Below are 21,386 nucleotides of genomic sequence, written 5' to 3'. Positions count from 1 at the left end.
ATTTATTTTACTTTTAATACATTATTATAGTACATTTTGTACATTTATCTGATACTACTGATGTCATTTAGTTTTGAATGCAGATATGTACTAAAAGGGTATTTTTCATTTGGGTATTGCTAATTTTCAATCAAGGTAAAGATCTGAATTCTTCTTCCACGGTTGTGTTATGTAACAGTACAATTTGGGCTCCAATGTACAGATGTTTTGCTGCATTAGAATCCTTTTATTTTAATCACAGACCATATCAAAGATTTATTTTTACATTAATGCTTGAACATAAAGTACATACATGCACATTCAAATTTAAATTGTCTATCATCACATTAAACATAAAGTGTTCCCAGAGGGATAACAATAAAGCTGAATTCACAATTACTAGTGTTCTTTGTGCCAGAATTACATTGACAAATGTATTTTGATGAATTTTGATTCTTGATCAAAAATAAATTGGCATTTCTTAAATTCGTAATTTCTCAAAAACTCAACCCATTACTCTTTTTCAAGCAGATAAACACATAGGATGTGATTTTTCTATCACTTTTGAACTCTTAACATCATCCAAGTGATTTACATTAACAAATGTGATGAAACCCTAATTTGGCAGATTAAATTTATCGTAAAACCCAACTTCATAATATCTGATCTCCGTCTTAAATATGTGGACAGTTTTGGTTCTTCTTCCCCTTCAGCAGACAGGACTTATGGGCACACCCCTTTTGGGTTTATAGGGTTTTGTCATGGTAACCATCTTGATGCAGTCTATGATTGGACATACACTGAGGCACAGAGTGCAGCCTGTGCAGCTGTCAGTCACCATGGGAAGGTGGGTGTCTGGGTCGAACGTTATGGCCTGTGAAGACAGTGGGGAGTCGTGTTACAGGACTGAGACGGATAAGTCTGCAAAACAGGGAAAGAGACAACTGTTGTTGTGTAACTGACAGACAGACAGACAGACATACCTGGTATCCAGAGTCGTTGCAGGTCATGTAACATTTTCCACAGTTGATACACATCTCTTCATCTATCAGAGCCTGGACCTGAGAACACAGGGAAAGTCACGATTACCATCAATTTATGACAATCTTTTTTAAAGTAAGTCTCTATGATTACTGTTTGAATTTTTATTGTTAAAAATATACAAGTAAAAATAAAATATATATCTTTTTTTTTAATTATCTGACACGACATAACATGTTTTGTCTAATGTTTTGTCAATTATGTTTTATAATATATATTACACACATATATATGTGTGTATGTGTGATATATATATAATTGACAAGACATTACTGGGGAGAATAGGTAAATAAATAAAATGTACAAATAAAAATAAATAAAATAATAACAAAAAAATACAGGAATGGGGATATTTTCCTCCCTGTTTATACCCGACCTCTCATCACTTCAGCATTTCTTGTTTCCTCAGTCCCTTGAAAAGCTTCACACATATCCATATTTTCCATAAAGTTTACCATAAAGATTCAAAGATTTCCCTTTTACCCTTGAAAATACAAGTGATTCTCTCCAATTGGACTGCAGCATTAAAACTTCCCACTCGTAAATATTTGAAAAGTGTTAGGGACATCCAATTTTATTGTTACCTTTTATAGTACAAACAAAAGGATCTCTGGTGGGGCTTCCTTTACTCTGTTGTCTGTAGATCATTACAACATCAATACCTCATTAATTTGGTCTCTAATGATCATGTCGCAAAAAATTATTGCCTGCCACGATCTTTGTGCTTCTGCTCAGAATATTTAAGAGACTTATAATGTCTAATTCTTAAAATATAAAATGGCTATAATATGTTAGAAAAAAAAGTGTACCTGCTCCATGTTGTTAAGCTCCTGGTATGCTCCAATGTGGCGCAGCGCTCTGGCTATCACGTCCTACAAACACACCCATGACCACACACACACACACACACACACACACACACACACACACACACACACACACACACACACACACACACACACACACACACACACACACACACACACACACACACACACACACACACACAGACACACACACACTGGTTGAGAAACTTATTTCACAGAACAAAGCACAATAATAGAACAAGAATGCATCAGAAGGAACAGAGTGTGAACACAGTGTGCCATACCTTGACAGCAGGGACAGGTTTCTTGGGCGCGTTGACCCGGCTGATGTCTGCTTCCTTCACATCCGTTTTAACGTTTCTGAGCTTTTTCTTGTACTCTGCGATGGCGTCTGTCCTCTGCTGGAGGTACGGCCCAAAGCTAGGGAGGCTCTACACACACACAAAAACAGATGGCAATGGCAGTAGTAATATAGTAGCATAATTACTATCATACTAAAACTGTAGTAGTAGTATTTGTAGTGGTAGGTACCTTTCCCACCAGGTCTTCCACTCTGGGAACTGGTTTCCCCTTCTGATGTCTCTCTGTTGGAGGAGACTGGCCGTCCCAGTCCTTAAGCTCCAGGCTCTTCAGATACAACAAGGCCTTCAGACCTGAACACACATATCACCATGATGGTGTCATCATACAGTTTCAATAGATCTGAAAGCAGAAGCTTCTGGACACATTTCACCGTTTTTAGGTTGGTGGCTAGTTCAGGAGAACAAATAGAATGTGTGTACAGAACTCTTGAGACCTGAATCAAAACATAGGGTTGGAAAAGCTATTAAACGAGTGAGTAGGTAGGTAGGTTTATAATCTGTCATGCCAATACAGACTTCACAAGGCACAGGTAAACCGGGCCCCGCGGGCGCAGAGGGAATAAAAAGACTGTGACAGTTCATGACATTTTAAAATACATCTAGTGATGCTTGTCGTTATTGCTCATTCCTTGTTTCGGGTCCAATATAGTTGATTTGCTTCATGTCTTTTTTCACCAAGGAGAATATATAGAAATACTGATACACAGTTACATACCCACACAGTAATCCTCAATCACTGTGAAGTCCTGGTTCTGTACTGCACTGCACACCTGTGGCAATCAGACACAGAAAGACAAACAGGTCGACAAAAACATAATCAGAACCAAATAAAGTAGGATTTCATTTTGCTTCAAATAACTGCAATGTTTATTTTTTTTGTCAAAGACTGCTGCTTCTGTGGCTCAAATTGGTCTATTGAATGAATGAATTATTTTTAAAATTGTTGCCCTCAGCTGAAAACATCCACTACTGAGCTTGTTCAAGACTTAATTCTCAGGATTAAAGACACAGTATAAACCTCACTGGTAATTCAAATACAAATCAGAAATCTAAAAATACATATGCAGGGCTTTTTTCTTTACTGGGTTTAACCAGTCATATTTAGACATTGTTTCTTTCTATCATCTACTGTGATAATAAACTGTAAGGCATTGAGATTACAGTCTTGTAAAATGTATTCATCAATTTCACAATATGTTATTCATCTATTGTTGCATGAGGGAATCAGTACTCCAGCCTCACCCTGGTGGATGTCACAGTAATATAATCACCTGTAACACTGAGGCCCCGGCGTGGAGGAACTGTAGTCCACTCTCTGCTGAGTCGATACCTCCGGTGGCCAGGATGGGGAAACCAGGAATTGCTCTAGCGATGGCTGACACTGCTCTGAGAGCGATGGGTCTGATGGCATTACCTGCACACATTGTTATTCACATTAAGAGCTAGTTCAGCGTTTATGTCATGTATCACTTTAATTCATTTGCTCATCCCAGGATCTTGGAGGAGTGACGTAGAGACGCTGTATACGTCTCTGGTAGCGGCAGCGACCTGTCAATCACATTAACGCTGCCCTAAAGCATACCCTGCTTCATGGTCTATTTGACTCTAAATGGACCATCATTTACTAAATGAACATCATTCTGTAAAACTTGAAACTAGAGATTGAAACAATAAACTCATGTTTACAATGTTTACTGAGGGAATAAATCAAGAGAAAAGTAGAGTCATTTTCTCATAGACTTCCATACAATCGAACTTGTTTTTGCAACCAGAGGAGTTGCCCCCTGCTGATCAACAGAGAGAATGCAGGTTTTAAGACACTTCAGTCAGCAGAACTGGAGGTTGCCGCCTGGTTATTAGGAAGAAGCCCCTCCCTTCATTATATATACTAGTGCGTACGTTAATTGATGTGTGTTTGTTGCCCATCTGTATACAAATTAAATATGAACTTCACCAGTTTTACTCAGGAAGTTGGTTTATTCATAATAATAGGTTCCACTCAGCCTGTGAAAATGGTCCTATAATGTCTTCTGAAGCCCTGAGAGGCAAGTGAGATTTTTTTTTCTTTATTGTTTCACTCCCGTGTTTATGACTTAAAGGGCAGATGAAGAAAGTGTTCAGCCAGACTCATCTCCCTAAGTTCCTTCATTTTTAGAAAATCTGTAAGACAGGTGGAGAAGTTGGCAGGTGATTTTCTTTTTTTGTCTGCATCATTTTCTACGTGTTTGTGGTTGTAATACTCCTTTAGGCCACAAGAGGCTGTAGTGGTAAATAGGACTCAAAGCGTTCATGTTTTCTTCCAGGTGAGTTTTAATTTACATAACTTACTAACACACACTACATGTGCCTTGTGTTTAGAGTGGATGGAGAAATTAAAACTCACAATTAGGACAACATGATTTTTTTAAGTCTTATTTAGAACGTGGCTGAAATGAAGATAACAAAGACAAAAAATACAAACACTTTTTCTCCACCTGCCTCACAAGTGGAAAAAAAGCAAATAAGAAATCCTGGGAAACCATTTTTTTAACTTGTTCTTAAAGGTCTATTGTATAGGATTTTTGTTGCAGATAACAACCAACTGAAAATTCTGCTGTGCACCAAGCGTGTAGGAGAACTAGGGTGGCCAAAACAAATTGTGAATGACCATCTCTAGAACCAGTGTTTTGTTTGTCCCTTCTGGGCTACTGTAGAAACAAGATGGCAGGCTTCGTGAAGAGGACCCGCTCGGTATGTAGATATAAACAACTCATTCTAAGGTAACAACAACACAACAATTCGTATTTGCAGGTGATTATACAGAAAATACTTAATTATATTATATTCCATTTCTGCCAATAGATCCTCCTAAATGCTACACAATAAACCTTTAAGTCATAAACACAGGAGAGAAAACTATTTAGATAAGACTTGGATGGATCACAAAATCATTTGACTCTCAGGGCTTCCGTAGGCTCTAAAAGAGTGTCCCAAAATAAAGAAGGCCCTGATGATGTCATCTGTGTTGTCTCAACTTGGGCTTGGAGACTACAAATATATAATAGAGAGCCGCGTTTTGAACTGGACGTGTTAACAAGACAGAGAGGTTGTATTATGGGAAGTGTAGGATCTAGTGTTTTGGAGCTTGACCAACTTTATTAGGGACTAAAAATCAGGATGTTGTGACTGCTTTTTTTTTCTTCTTCTTCTTCTCCTTTTTTGAGTCTACAAAGGTTTAATGAAAGAGCAACGCATATTCTCTATAAGTAACTTTGTAGAACAGCTGTATTGGTAACTACCAGTTAAAAGGGATTGTGTACAAGTTTGTGCGTGTCCTCACCGGAGACCCCTCCGTACGTGGTGCGTTTGCCCTTCCCAACACTCGGCCAGGGGGAGCCGTCGGCCTTCAGACCCATCATACCTGACACCGTGTTGGTGGCTGTTACTCCATCTGCTCCACCTATAACACAGCGCAACAACAACAATCATCATAGACATTCATTACATATCCTCGATGTTGATTATTTTCTCTCTCTCTCTCTCTCTCTATCTCTCTCTCTCTCTCTCTCTATATATATATATATATATATATATATATATATATATATATATATATATATATAGCGGGTAAAATAAGTATTGAACATGTCATCATTTTTCTCAGTAAATATATTTCTAAAGGTGCTATTGACATGAAATTTTCACCAGATGTCGGTAACAACCCACGTAATCCAAAAAAACCCAAACAAATAAGTTCAGAAATTAAGTTATGTGTAATAAAATGGAATGACACAGGGAAAAAGTATTGAACACATGAAGAAAGGGAGGTGCAAAAAGGCATGGAAAGCCAAGACACCAGCTGAAATCTATCAGTAATTAGAAAGCAATCCTGCCCCTTGTCAGTGCAAATTAATATCAGCTGGTTCAGTCCCAACTGATGGCCTATAAAAAGGTGTCTCATTACCAAGGTGTCACACAAGAAACATCTCATGATGGGTAAAAGCAAAGAGCTCTCTCAAGACCTTCACAACCTTATTGTTGCAAAACATACTGATGGCATTGGTTACAGAAGGATTTCTAAACTTCTGAATGTTCCAGTGAGCACTGTTGGGGCCATAATCTGGAAGTGGAAAGAACATAATTTCACCATAAACCGGCCACGACCAGGTGCTCCTCGCAAGATTTCTGACAGAGGAGTGAAAGGAATCATCAGAAGAGTTGTCCAAGAGCCAAGGACCACTTGTGGAGAGCTTCAGAAAGACCTGGAATTAGCAGGTACAATTGTTTCAAAGAAAACAATAAGTAATGCACTCAACCGCCGTGGCCTGTATGCACGCTCACCACGCAAGACTCCATTGCTGAAGAAAAAGCATGTTGAAGCTCGTTTAAAGTTTGCTGCACAACATTTAGACAAGCCTGTGAAATACTGGGAGAGTATAGTCTGGTCAGATGAGACCAAAATTGAACTCTTTGGATGCCATAATACACACCATGTTTGGAGGTCAAATGGCACTGCACATCACCCCAAAAACACCATACCAACAGTGAAGTTTGGAGGTGGGAACATCATGGTGTGGGGCTGTTTTTCAGCATACGGCACTGGCAAACTTCATATAATTGAAGGAAGGATAAATGGAAAAATGTACCGAGACGTTCTCGATAAAAATCTGCTGCCATCTACCAGGATGATGAAGATGAAACGAGGGTGGACATTTCAGCAAGACAATGATCCCAAACACACAGCCAAGGAAACTCTCAACTGGTTTCAGAGAAAGAAAATAAAGCTGCTAGAATGGCCCAGCCAATCACCTGACTTGAATCCAATAGAAAATCTATGGAAAGAACTAAAGATCAGAGTTCATAGAAGAGGCCCACGGAACCTTCAAGATTTGAAGACTGTGTGGAAGAATGGGCCAAAATCACACCTGAGCAATGCATGCGACTAGTTTCTCCATACAGGAGGCGTCTTGAAGCTGTCATTACCAACAAAGGCTTTTGTACGAAGTTTTAAATCAATTTCAGTAAGCGTGTTCAATACTTTTTCCCTGTGTCATTCCATTTTATTACACATAACTTAATTTCTGAACTTATTTGTTTGGTTTTCTTTGTATGTATGGATTACTTGGGTTGTTACTGACAGCTGGTGAAAATTCCATGTCAACAGCACCTTTAGAAATATATTTACTGAGAAAAATGGTGACGTGTTCAATACTTATTTTACCCGCTGTATATATATTGATGTAAGGAAGTAGGAGTAGGGAAAATTAAGTGGAGGAGAAAAAAGAAGTGAGCATTGTGCGGTGACGTGTGTCCACCTTCGTGAGCAGCCTTGGCGATGTCGACAATGTTGGTGACGTTTGGTGTCAGTTTGGCAAAGAAGGGAATGGAAGTGGCTGTACGCACCCAGCGACAGATGTTACGCACCATCACCGGGTCCTAATCACACAGAAACATAAAAACACAAACATATAAGAGTACACTAGATGGTATCCTCGATTATATGGCAGAGCAGGGTGTAAAACAATTTAATGAATTGTATGATTATGTTTTTTTTTTTTTTATTGTTTAGAAAAGTAAATACAAAACAAGTCCAGACAAGTACATGAACACATATACTAGCCAAGAAATGATACAAAGTGAGACAGGGACAAAAACAACAGGGGATGAAAGCAAACTCAGGAGAATAACATGGGTTTAGACAGAAGAGTATAAGAGTGAGAAACGGAGGTCCAGCAGCACATAAATACATAAATACTGTACATCCACACAAATATCCCTATAAATATATATAAATAAATATATATTTAAATACATTTAGATAAAAATACATTTAAAAAGGGGTGCAAGAGAGTAGGAAGGCAGAGGAGAAAAAGAAAAGAAAAAAAGAAATATTAAAACGGGAAAAAATCCTATCGTTTTCAAACAAAATAATAATAATAACAACAATTAAAGAAGAAGTCATTATAAATTAAAAAATGAATAAATAATAATTATTATTATTATTCTGTGTGTGTGTATACCTGTCCACAGGCCAGTCCCATGCCTTTCTCTCCCATCCCATGAGGACAAGACAGGTTCAGCTCCAATGCGTCTGCTCCTGATTCCTAAAAACACACACACACACACACACACACACACACACACACACACACACACACACACACACACACACACACACACACACACACACACACACACACACACACACACATTACATTACAGTCATTTAGCAGACGCTTTTATCCAAAGCGACTTACAGGAAGTGTATTCAACATAGGTATTCAAGAGAACTACTAGTCACCAGAAGTCATAAGTGCATCTCCTTTCTTAAACAAGCATCTTAAAGCATAAACCAGAGCAAAAGTATAGTGCAGAGGCAAATTACTACGAAAACAATAATTGCAACAGACTAATACGAATAGAATAAGTGCTACAAACTACTACGAATAGGATAAGTGCAGTAAACAAATACGAATTCAATAAGTGCAGCGAACTGATACGAATACAATACGTGCAACAACTAATACGAATGCAATAAGTGCTACGAGGAAGGCTCAGGGTAGTACTTCTTGAAGAGGTGAGTTTTCAGCCTGCGCCTAAAGATGGGCAGTGACTCTGCTGTCCTGACGTCAGTGGGGAGTTCATTCCACCACTGAGGGGCCAGGACAGAAAGAAGCTGTGACCGGGTGGATCGGTCGCAGGGACCTCTGAGCGACGGGGCAACCAGTCGCCCCGAGGCAGCAGAGCGAAGTGGTCGGGCGGGGGTGTAGGGCTTGACCAAGGCCTGGAGATAGGAAGGAGCTGTTCCTTTCACTGCCCTGTAGGCTAGCACCAGAGTCTTAAACTGGATGCGAGCTCTTACAGGGAGCCAGTGTAGAGAACGGAGAAGGGGAGTTGTGTGAGAGAACTTGGGGCGATTGAACACCAGACGTGCTGCAGCTTTCTGGACAAGCTCCAGGGGTCTGATGGCCGACGCCGGGGCTCCGGCAAGTAGTGAGTTGCAGACACACACACACACATTTCCATTTCAGACTGTCACAAACCACACAATTTCCGTCTGTGTATGCACATACAATAATTACACAATAACCTCTGTAACCATGTATTTCATATGGTTTTCCTCACCTCTGCCATTGTGGCTAGTTCTGTCCAGTCTTCTTTGTTGTAACTGCACATTATACTGGAGATCACCACCTGACAGAGAGACGTGGGAGGAAGTTCGTTTTCAAATGTCCGTTCTTCCTTTGCACTTACATGATATTTCAGACACACAGGGACTTGGGTGGAAGATGAATCTCGCCATGGTGTTGGGTCAGATATTGTAAATAGCCACCGTCTGTTGGTAATCTTAGATATTTTTGATGAAATTTTCATCACATCCTGATAGCAATCAATGAATCAAATGCTCTGACAAAAAAAAAAAAAAAAAAAAAAAAGTGGTATCTGTGGCTCTCTCAGGACTTTATTAAGCTCACTTCATTCGGCCCGAATGTATTGATTGGGCGAGCTACATGCATGCCCGTGCACTTCAGTGCATTACACTGCTCTTCACTGGAGTCTTCCACAGGCAACTAACTTGAGAGCTGTGAGCACTTACAATAGTATTGTTTGTTGTTCAAGTAGTTTTGGGGGGGCGTGGCTTTTGAGGGAGGCCCTAAGGGGCGGGCTGTCAGAGTTGCTGACATGGCAACTTTCTTGCTAGATTTAGCGACTTTTGGAGCTAACGCTGCTAGCTACTTTTATTGGGAAAGAGTTAGCAACACTGTGCTGGATTTTCTCAGCTGGGTAATTTTAAAAATAATCTAGCGTACTCTTGCTGGTTTCTCAAGATAACCAACCCTAGCTTAAACACTTTAACACATTCTGCTGGCTGTTGTTGAGGCTTTTCATGTTTCTTACTAAAGTACAGTCAGAACTCTGTCAATATTGTGATACTTACATTGTTTGGGAAGTCCCTCTTTAGCTCGGCGACTGACTGACACCAATAGGCTGCCGTCTTCTCGCTGATGAGCTCGATGTTGAGGAAGGAGCCCTGACCCGGTCCAAACACGTGACCTGATGTGGTGCCGCGCACAATGCGAGGAGACACGTTGGTCACCAGATCCTGCAGACACAGATTTATAAAGACAGAGTCTGTGTGAGTGGTTGTGTTTTTATAACCGGGTTTCCCGTGGTAAATTGACTCAAAATCCAGTTCTATGTCATGAATTTGTGTTTCCATTAATGCCAACATACAACCTGTAGAGCTCATAACACGCGGCATTCCCTGAAACAAAAGCTAAAACTAATTTATTTTAGGTTTCACTGTCTTACAGATTCTCAATGTTTACTTCAATACTTCCAATAATGGCAATACTTTAGAGCTGACACATTTAAGCGATTAATCAACAGAACAAAAAGCAATTGGCAACAATTCATTATTTAGTTGATTTTTTAAATCAAAGATGCCAACAAAATCTTTTGTTTAAATGTTTTAAGCTCCTTAAATATAGTACAAAAAACTCCCGCACACTGTCTTCTTCACTTGCGTATCTTCCTTAAATATGAAAACTTGCTGATTGTATAATTGTTTCATGGTGGTAAATTGAAAATATAACAGGCTTTGGACTGTTGGTTGGACAAAACAAGCGTCAGAATTGGGCTAAATTGGGTTTTACGACACTTTGATGGACATTTTTTGAATTTACAGATTAAACAATTAATCAAATGCCCCCATTAGAGTGCAGATCTCCACCAGGTGTGTCTCCCTGTCCTCTCCCATGCAAAGAAGAGTCGGATCTCACTCCATCGTCCCATACAGTCAAGATGGAGGTTAAGATAAAAAAAAAAAACAGGTGATTCATTCATCTTGTAACGCAAGATCGTAACATATCAGGTATGAAATTAATCTGCAGATGCTCCACTTCAGAATTAAACATTTATATCGAGTTTTTGAGCCACTTCAAAGACCAAAATGTGGTCTGTCTTTAACCTAGCTGAATGCCAGAAATGTATTTTGCTACTAAAGCAGATGATGATTACTTGCAGTCCCTACCGGCCGGTTAAGAGAAGCGAGGAGCCAGCATTCAATGACGTTATGAATCGGTAAACTAATTTCCCCAAAAATTGTGAATCACCGTAATTGCAAGAGGTCCATACAGTCATTAATGAGCCCAACAAATATGAGGTTGATGGGTTCAGTTGTATGTGGGACTAGCTGTGGACAGACAGACATACAGAAACACACACGCAAGCACACATGACCGAAAACACTATCTCCCTAATAAAAATGACTTCCAGACTAATCTAAAAATGAAAATAATTGTTGAGGGCACGATATTTTGCTGCTTTTATGAAGAGGTTGCAGTCTCTGTTAATACCGCCATGTCGACATACTAATGAAGTATAAAAATATAAAAAAGGAACAAACTCTCCAAAATATCCAAAGAAAAATGGGTAAATGGCTATAAAATTGGGCTCCATAGATAGATAGATAAATATTTTTATTTCTGTGTCATGCACAAAACGTGCCCAACCCTCATGGGTTTACAAGACACCAACAATACAACTGCAGTGGATCCACATCTCATCAAGTCACATTTGGTTACAAAATAACCGGTTGCTTCACCATAACCCCTTATGTATGCATACTACATTGTGTGTGTATGTGTGTTTGTCTACTGTACCTTATTCAATCCAAACGTCTTGGTCAGAGCGAAGCCCCATCCTTGCTCAAAAGCTCTCCTGATCATGGCGGTGCTGGTGGTGGGAGGAGCAGACGCCAGACCGAACGGGTTAGGAAACTTTATTCCACACACCTCAACGCTGATGTCTACCTGATCTATAGCGCTGTAGAACAGGGGCAGCTTTGGCACTGGGTCCACTGTCTGTCCATGCAGAGACTGCAGGAGAGGAAGGGAAATGGGACGAATATGTTACAGACTGTGTGTTAATTCAGTAATAAACTGAGGGGAGTGCAGTGTTCAGGGCCGAGACCAATTTACCTGCAGGTATCTGTGAACATGCCACGAGGCCTGTTTGCCATCGTTCACTGATTCCACTGTGGTGTTTGCCAAACCAGCGATGTCTCCTCCTGCAAACACCCAGGGCTCACTGGTCTGCATTGTGTCGGTGTTCACCTCTGGAGTGCCCCAGCGGTTCATCTTCACAGGAGCCATGGCATCACTCACTACACACAGACACATACAAAATATGGATCAGGTTATGTATGGAAACATGTTATCACCAAAGCATTCTCAGTTTAATACTGATGCCTCTATATGACCTTTATCAGTAAACGAGACCATCAGCGAGAAGATTGGCTATTTCTATATAGTTAATCACACATATGAATTATATTATACTTATCCAAATAAAAATGCAAAACAACATATTAACATACAAAAAACTAAAAAATACAAAAAGCTTAAATATTTTTTCTCATTTTCAACACGGATATTAGTTGAATGATTTGTTAGGGCAAAGCCAAGAGGCTAATTGTTGGTCAGCAAATTAATTTGGATTGGTCAATTACCTTGCGGCTCGTTGAGCATGGAACCAAAGGCACTGATGATGTAATCAGCCTTCAACCTCACAACTTGCTCTTCATCTTCCAGCCAATCACCTTCCTCAGTCTGCTCGGTGCGACAGAACTGTAACCCGGCAACTCGACCGTTCTTCATGATGACCTCACGAGGAGACAGGAAGGGCAGGAACTCACACTTCTCCTCCTTAGCCAACTCCATCTGGCAGAGAAAAAAACCCACATGTGTTAGGCATTCTCTATGTTTCCATCTCCGTATATATATCTGTCCATCCATCCCTCATCCGTACCTCCTCAGGGACAGCCCTGATGTTAGTGAACCCCTTCCTGAAGCAGACGTAGACTCTCTTGGCTCCGCAGCGAAGAGCCGAGGTGGCGCAGTCAAACGCGGTGTCACCGGCCCCCAAAACTATCACTATACCTCTTAACTCTGGCAGAGAGGAGCGACACTGACACATACCTGAACAGAGTGAGACGGAGACAGAGAGACAAGGTAATGTGAGACTGTCCCTGACGCGCAAATATACGCAAATATACAAATATACATTCATATCTGAACTAGTACACTTCCTGTTAGATTTCCTCACTGATACCTACAAAAGTTTGTTAGTTGAAGAGATGTCACCAGCAAAACTGTGTGTGTGTGTGTGTGTGTGTGTATATTTCCTCTAAATGGTTGAAATACAGTGTATCCTTGCTTTGTGTGTGTCTGTTCTTGTGCTTGGTACATAGTGAGGACTGACTCTTTAAACAACAGAGTGAGGACATTGTTGGAAAGTGAGGACATTATGGCCTATTCCTCAAAGGCCTGTTTGAGGGTTAGGACCTCCTTTCAAGGTTCAGGCTAGAAATAGGGTCAGGTTTAGGGTTGGTGTCAGCCATTAAGTTATGATGGCTAAGGTCAAGGTAAGGGGCTAGGGAATGCATTATGTAGATGAGGGTCATTACAAAAATAGAAATACAGGGATGTGTGTGTGTTCACCACAGTACCTTTTTTGCTGGCAGAGGCCACCATGGGCAGAAAGTCTTTGGAAGTAAAGAAGCCTTGGTCCATAGTTAAATCCTGGAAAATGTTAGCTCTGTTGGCCTGAGGGAGACCTGAAGACACACACAGATACGTTGGACGAAAAAGAGTCAAAGCCGTTTGAAAGGATATGATTGACAGTGAAGCAGTCAAAGATTCCACCATGTCACACATACACAGATAGATACTGTATGTATGCAACTGTTACAGATGGATTAAAAGGTGTAAAAACCCAATGGATGACTGTTTACCATGCACATCCATCGGGTCAAACAGAAAGAAGACGAACTCACCAATCCCAATGAAGACGGCCTTAAATCCTTCTTCTTTCAGGGACGTCAAAGTCATTCCGTCAATACCTAGGCCCTTCTCACACACCACCTAGCGTGTACACACACACAAACACACATTTAACAACACCATGTAGGGATTTAATTAATCATCATTGTTGACTAAATGTTCATGAATATTCAATATCATGAATTAACTTTCTATCCTATACGGACTTGACAATATATTTTAAAGGTTTGGTATCATATCTCAGTACACACTGAGTTCCATTGCATAACCAACAGAAGACTAAACAATTACTGTAATATGTATATTAGCATTTTTCAGTATGTCACTAAAGGCACTTAATAAATATGTGTGTGTATTATAAGAGCCTCTACAAGTCATACCTTCACTCCCAAATCCTTCATCAGTTCTATTTCAAACTGGACCACCTCATAGGGAAGCCGGAACTGAGGGATTTCTGATGTGCTGCATGGAGGTAAACACATTTTTTGAATTTTCATTTGTGTGTGTGTATACTGTATATACAATTTCAACTAATATTAGGCTTATCAATAGTTGAAAAGACACAGGTATAATAAATAGTATGATGATGATACATTACCTCAGCCCTCCAATGTACTTCTGTTTCTCAAATATGACGATATTATCATATCCCAGACGGGCCAGGAAGGAGGCACAGCTGACTGACGCTGGGCCACAACCAATCAGAGCTATAGGGGCGCGGTAAGACTCTGTCATCTCATTGGCCGGCGGGAGATCAGGATTCCTGATCTGAGGGATTCCCATCTTGCTAAACACCTGGGAAGAATATAATACCCCCCATATTTAAATATTACACTTTCAATTCAATTCAGTTTATTTTGTATAGCCCAGAATCACAAATTACAAATTTGCCTCAGAGGGCTTTACAATCTGTGCACATGCGACATCCTCTGTCCTTCCCTCACATCGGCACTTATCAATCCCTACACTGGTATAACTTTCAACACAACATGGCTGACTTTAAAGTGAGCCTATGTAGCTTTTGCTGAACAGTGGCTACTCTGGTGTGTAATTTAATATTAATTGGTCAAACTATTCAAGGTCAAGAATTAACTTTTACTCTCAAGAATCACATAATCCATTCACTGACTGAATAATGCCAATTACACAAAAATGTCCGCCTAACATTAGCGATTCTAAGCTAATGGTCATACCACACCCGAGTAATAATAATAATAATTAAGCCTTTATTAGTCCCACAATGGGGAAATTCGGTTCTCTGCATTTGACCCATCTCGGAGGAGCAGTGGGCTGCAATGAAGCGCCCGGGGAGCAATTTTGGGGTTAGGTGTCTCGCTCAAGGACACCTCGACATGTTGCCTGTAGAGGGGTTTGAGCCACCAACCTTGTGGTTGCGGGTCAAGCGCTCTACCTCATGTGCCACAGCCGCCCCAAGGCTGTATCTGCAAAACCCATCAGTGTGCTGAATTGAGCAATGGAGTCATTTAGTGGTTATGAATTTAATTTCCATTTCAAAAAATGTACGTGTTATTTATTTGGTTAAAAGTTACAAAGTGTCGCTTTAACATTTACCTAAACATAAATTACCTGGACAGGGATAAACCTCTATCCTGATTAACAGGTTGGTATGGTTCTTTTTACAATCAGAGGAGTCGCCCACTGATGGCCATTAGAAATAATGCAGGTTCACCACTACACTTGCCAGTCTCTGAGGTTATGTGCTCTTCTTTTGACATTTATAAACGTTGTACCTCGGTAGCAAACTGCTGAAGTCCTCCGATGTTAATGGGTCCCTCCTCAGAAGCATATAAGTTGCAGCCCCCCACACACAGCTCTGACGTGGGACACACCATGCCACAGGTCAAACCCAGGGGGTTGTCAGACAGGATGGCCCGCGCTGACCCGTAGTAGTTCTGGTATACACACAAACGTGAACGATAAGATCGTGAAATTAGTATTGCTACTTAGAATTGGTCATTCATTGTTTGTTCTTAAGCATCTTCTTTGGAGTCATTCTCCACGGCCTTGAACTGGCATTCAGAAATGACTTTGAGCATGGAGTGTGACTGTATTTGTGTGTATATATTTTGCATTACCTTATTAGAGATGCTAGTAATAAATGACTTTATATCCAGGTTAGTAGGGCAGCTCTTCTGACAGGGAGCATCTGCACATTTTAGACACCTGAATACAGAGATTTATTTTATTTCACAGTTTTACTGTGAAAAATCTTTGTTTCAGACTTGTTAAAAAAGCATCAAGCATCATGGCAACAATAAGGTGAAGTCAGCAACATCCAACAATGTACAAGTCACCAGAGAAACCCAGTCAAAATAATTGAATCCTATTAATATGGGCTTGAAAATGCGTTGAAAATTATTAAATCATTATAACAGTAATCATATTTATCATGCATTGTCCCTAGGATATAAACTAAATATATAAAAAAAGTAAAAATGAAAGTAATCCAACTGAGATTCACTGTGTTAGCAATGCTTGCTTTGGGCTGAATGCTAATGTCATCGTGCTAACTACTCGCAGGAATGTCAAGGGCTTTGCAGGTGTTTGGTCTTAAAGGATAATTACAGCTCAAAATGCTTCCAAATCGGCAGTTCTAAACTGATGTGCTTTTGCTTTCTTTTCCTATAGGTGGAGCAACTTAACAGGTGTAGAATTGGTCTGCTAATGACCAATCAGCTCAATCAGTCATTAGCCTGCTGCCTGCCAGTTAGTTTGTGAGATTGGATGTCAGTTGAAAGTATTTCATTCTCACCTCAGTGCTTCCCGCAGAGCTCCGCGCTCGCTCAGCGTTGTGTGTTTGATGTCGTCAAAGTTGTTCTCCAACTTTACACAAGACTGAAGAGTGGGGAAAATAGATTAGGAAACAGGAAAAAGAGGAGAAAAAAGAACGTGTGGGTTTGCAGATGAGGAGGAAGAAGATACTGAAGAAATGTGTTTTACTAAAGCCGAGTTGTTTGTGTGTATATCTTACATCACAGCTCTTTTCCTGGTTTCTCTTCCAGTGTTTCTTTTCTTTCTTCTTGCTCGCCGTGGACATAACCTGAGTATGAGTCTTCACCCTGGGATTCAGAGCCAGGATGCTCTGTACCAAATTAAATGAAATAGATCATCACATCCATAACTTTTAGAATCAGACCGACACAAACAGAGACTCTGTTAAGCCACTCATGAGTGGCAGAAAAGGTTTTTGGTGACCTGTATTTTTTTAATGTATATATATATATATATATATTTTTTTTTTTTTTTTTTTTTTTGTCGTAATGTCAATTTTATTAAGAAATTATAAGAAGAAAAAAATAGGGACACTAACTCAGGAGACCGCTGTTAGTGTCCCTAGGAAACCAAAAGTAAATGTTGGCTTTATATTTTTTAAGTAACGTTGCGCTATTTACGTAACATTATACAACGTTACGTAAGAAAGTCTGCTAAGGGCAGTTGTTTTTTTATTATTTATTTATTTTAACGTCATTATGGTTGTTACGTTACGTTGTTATTTGAACACAAATCTCGATGATTTTCTAACCTTAACCAAGCAGTTTTGTTGCCTAAACCTAAGCATCATTTCACAACGTAGACCACGTGGCCTTTCTGCAAGAGTGATACGAGGCTGATAAGAAATGCATTTATGAAACATACCCGTTGTTTGCAGAAACATACAATGCCAGCGTTTTTTTCTGGCTACTGGGTTGCATTGTAAAAATGTTGTCAAGACCTTTGCAATAATAATTTGTTAATGAAAATAGCAAAATTTTACCACGGTTTTATAGTTTTATAAATTACATCCTTTTTCTTACCCAAATGTTTTAGAATTGTGGCTTATGAATGGAAACTCTTAATGTTGTTTTCCACCTGTTACTCATGAACCACTACTGTTATCTGTCTTTATCTTACACACACACACACACACACACACACACACACACACACACACACACACACACACACACACACACACACACACACACACACACACACACACACACACACACACACACACTGCTGACAAAAACACTGAAACTATTGAAAGTTCTAGGAGTTTTGCTTGTTTGGATGGTTGGGGTCAAAATGATAAGATAATGAGGGTCAGGACACCGCAGAGTTTATGTGACCTGTGCTATGAATACATAAGAGCAGACATGAAGGTATAAATTATGTCCCTTAGTAACGTCTTGTTAAATATGTCCTTAAAACCCTACCAGGCAGATAAGAAGGCAGATCTCAAAAACGTATTATAATCAATATCAAAGCAGGTTTCTTTAGGAGGAGTTTTTATAATTTTGTGAAGCTCTTACATTATCTGGCAGTCTATTGCCCCATCTCTACACGTGTACACCCATCTGACTGCACCATACTGTCAAACAGCTTGTACACATGGCTTGTTGCATAAAGACATGAATGACTCAGCACCAACAGTCACCTAACAAACATTCAGAGAAACTGCAGGCTGAACTGCAGGCTGCTGAACTACAGGCTGTTTACACAGAGCAAAGAGCAGAGGACAAGAGAAGTCGTGAGTAGATGTTGTAAAAATGTAAGTAGTTCCATATGTATAGCACGTGGAGCCTCATTCCCCCCCCCCAGTTTCAGTAAGACTTGTGGGCACCTGGAAAAAAGTTGTATATATGGATTATATTGTTTTGCAACTTTTGTAAAATCAATTATTAAAGAAATTCAACTTGCTTTCACTTTTTGTACAGATGTGTGACATTTTTATGGCATGGTAACTGTTTTACACTGAGCAACGTACATTTTTTGATCCTCTCTTCTTCTAGTCATGGTGGTGCTGTTTCCATACAGGTGCTGTATTTACTTATTGCAGAGAAAATCAGTGGATTTGATATTTAAAGACAGAGGACCAAGTGCATTTACAATAGGAGTGATGGGGTTTGGGGGACTAAATAAAATGATTTCGAATTATTTAGTTGAAGAAAGTTTTGAGCCATCCAACAGTTGATATCCTTAAGACAGTCCATAATAGCAGCTAGGCTTCTTTTATTGTCTTTTGTTTTCCCTTTCTGCCTTGTAAATCCCTGCACATGTACAGTTTGTAACAGGCTCTCTTAAACAGGCCCTATTATGCTATTTTCCGGGTGCATACTTTTATCGCAAGTAAACAACATGTTTACATGCGTTAATGCTCATAATCCGCCTTGTTTTTCTCATCCTGGCTGTCCTGCAGCTCCTCTTCTCACCCTCTCTCTGAAATGCTCCATTGTAGCGCTTGCTCCTCCCTCTAGAAAGCAAAGTCTGCCCTGACTGGTCAGCTAGCCCGCTCTGTTTGGATTGGTCAACGTTTAACCTTTCAAAAACCTCTTCCTCCAGAGAATGACAAATGAACAACAGGTCACAGTGGGATTCTAGCCCGGGTCACCTAGGTGATAGACTGCTGTCTTAACCACTACACCATGGTAGATGTGAACTTCAGCTCCGTCTCTCTCTTTTGTTGTTTGAGTGCCAAACTAGCCAGAAGGGTTTTACATCACTTCCGTAACATTGTGACCTCATGAAGTTACGGAAGAGAAGGAGAAAATTCAATGGAGCCATTTCAGGCAGCTCAGGAGCAGTGATTCTGAGGGGGAGGGTAACTCCTTTTAGGCGTGGACTTCAGGTTTTACACTCTATGGACCTTTACATGTAAAAAATATATACGAACCATCGTTATGATAAAAAATGGTATTAAAATAAAAAATATATATAATTTGAATGTATCCTCATTATTCTCAGTTTGATACCATATACCTTGATGTGTTGATTTATATAATCGAGATTAATTAATGCTGGATGCTATCACACTTTAAAACTCTGCTCTTTGAACAGAACATTGACTAACACTTGAATAATTTAGAAAACACATTGGCCGACTAAATATTGAAATTTTATTTGAATGGGTGTTTGTTTTGTTCTCTTGTAATTTAATATGTCCAATTACTTTTGGTCCCTTCAAAAGGGATGGACCACGTATAAAATGTCTTGTAATTCCTACACTGTTCACCTGATTTGGATGTAAATACCCTCAAATTGAAGCTGAAAGTCTGCACTCAAAGTACATCTTGATTGTTTCATTTCAAATCCATTGTGGTTGTGTACAGAGCCAAAATGATGAAAATTGTGTCAATGTCCAAATATTTATGGACCTGACTGTATGTCATATGTAATCATCTTTAAATGGCATGGATAATTAGCAGAGAGTTGTAACATATGAAAACATGGCTGGTCTAGTCCAAATAGTCTCTGAGGTACTGAGAGAAATGCAAAAATGTGTTGCAATCGACAACCACAAGATGAATTGATAGCATATATGCAGTGTTAAAGTTAACAGTAAAGAAACAAATACACACACAATCATTTACCTCAATGTCTGGAAGGTCTTTACTCAACATGATGCTTCTGTCCTGGTTTGGAGGACTAAAGGTTATCTGTAGATCTTCTGCAGGTTCTCGTTGCTTTCTTCATCAGAGGTCCGAAACACTGTCCGAGACTGCTCTGCTCAGAAGTGAACTGTGTGTTTGCTGGTCGTCCTTATCAGGCCCACTCCCCTCACTGAGAGTTAAACATCAAGTTGCTGGGGTTAAAGCCATTGGATGTTTTCTTCTCTTCGACTTATCTGTGGATAAGGTAGACTGACGGACAAAGCTGATAGGCTATCGCTCTCTGAGGGGGGTCGAAGTTCAGCAGAGCTAGACAGCTAGCATTTCTCTGGAGGCCTGGACTCTGGACTGATCAAACAATAACCAAAGTGAACTGTCAGGTCCAAACTGGTTTACAAGACTACAGACTATTATTTTTTTTACCACCGTCCCAAAAATAAATTATCTAACTATCAAAAGTCAAAAATATAATTTTACTTTACTTTGTTATAACCATCTATAAGTATTATTTGCATTAAACACACAATTGAAATGATTAGGTAATAAAAGATTGTATTTTTTTTATGAATAATTAATAAGTAGGCATAAGTAGTTATAATTATATATTATAAGCTGCTTAGAGCTAGTGTTAGGAAGGTCATTATTCCTTCTCTAATATCTATTTCATATTGCTTTGAAAAAATATACTGGATGTATTTATGTCTTTTGCCAAAAAACACATTTTACAAGATTGCATTTAAACACATAACGTAACGTTAAGATAGTCACATACTGTGTACAATAGTCCTTCACCCATTACCCATTTTACTGAACAGAGCCTGAACGCATCATAAAGTAACTAAATGGAACCTCCTCAAACGTTACTAGCTCTCCGGCCAATTTTAGCACTGATTTGTTGTTCACCACGTATCATTATCATGGATCTGCGGCTAGAAAGCATTGATGCTGATCTCATAATCACAC

The 21,386-nt window shown here is 39.6% G+C and overlaps 1 protein-coding gene across 1 annotated transcript; it reads right to left on the bottom strand.

The window, feature by feature from the left end:
* Positions 1 to 34: 34 nt before the first annotated feature.
* Positions 35 to 20,671, bottom strand: dpydb (dihydropyrimidine dehydrogenase b). The gene is made up of 25 exons (XM_054602325.1): positions 20,406 to 20,671; positions 17,027 to 17,137; positions 16,808 to 16,890; positions 16,131 to 16,218; positions 15,786 to 15,947; positions 14,633 to 14,829; positions 14,415 to 14,496; positions 14,028 to 14,115; positions 13,701 to 13,808; positions 13,001 to 13,170; positions 12,702 to 12,912; positions 12,172 to 12,356; positions 11,854 to 12,069; positions 10,128 to 10,292; positions 9,314 to 9,382; positions 8,209 to 8,292; positions 7,504 to 7,624; positions 5,529 to 5,648; positions 3,481 to 3,623; positions 2,925 to 2,979; positions 2,379 to 2,500; positions 2,132 to 2,278; positions 1,830 to 1,892; positions 963 to 1,040; positions 35 to 853 (listed from the first exon to the last, which is right to left on the bottom strand). The coding sequence occupies exons 1-25, from the start codon at positions 20,433 to 20,435 to the stop codon at positions 689 to 691; spliced, it is 3,063 nt and encodes a 1,020-aa protein (XP_054458300.1). The 5' UTR covers positions 20,436 to 20,671; the 3' UTR covers positions 35 to 688.
* Positions 20,672 to 21,386: the final 715 nt, after the last annotated feature.

Source organism: Anoplopoma fimbria, chromosome 8 (genome assembly GCF_027596085.1).
Source record: "Anoplopoma fimbria isolate UVic2021 breed Golden Eagle Sablefish chromosome 8, Afim_UVic_2022, whole genome shotgun sequence".
Taxonomy (NCBI): Eukaryota; Metazoa; Chordata; class Actinopteri; order Perciformes; family Anoplopomatidae; genus Anoplopoma; species Anoplopoma fimbria.
This window is presented reverse-complemented; position numbering and strand designations above follow the sequence as displayed.

Coding starts and splice junctions, on each gene's coding strand:
- dpydb (XM_054602325.1), bottom strand. CDS start 20,435: ATGTTGAGTAAAGACCTTCCAGACATTGAG. Junction 14,116..14,414: donor TGAAGGATTTGGGAGTGAAG/GTATGACTTGTA, acceptor TGTACACGCTAG/GTGGTGTGTGAGAAGGGCCT. Junction 3,624..5,528: donor CACGTACGGAGGGGTCTCCG/GTGAGGACACGC, acceptor CAATGTGTGCAG/GTAATGCCATCAGACCCATC.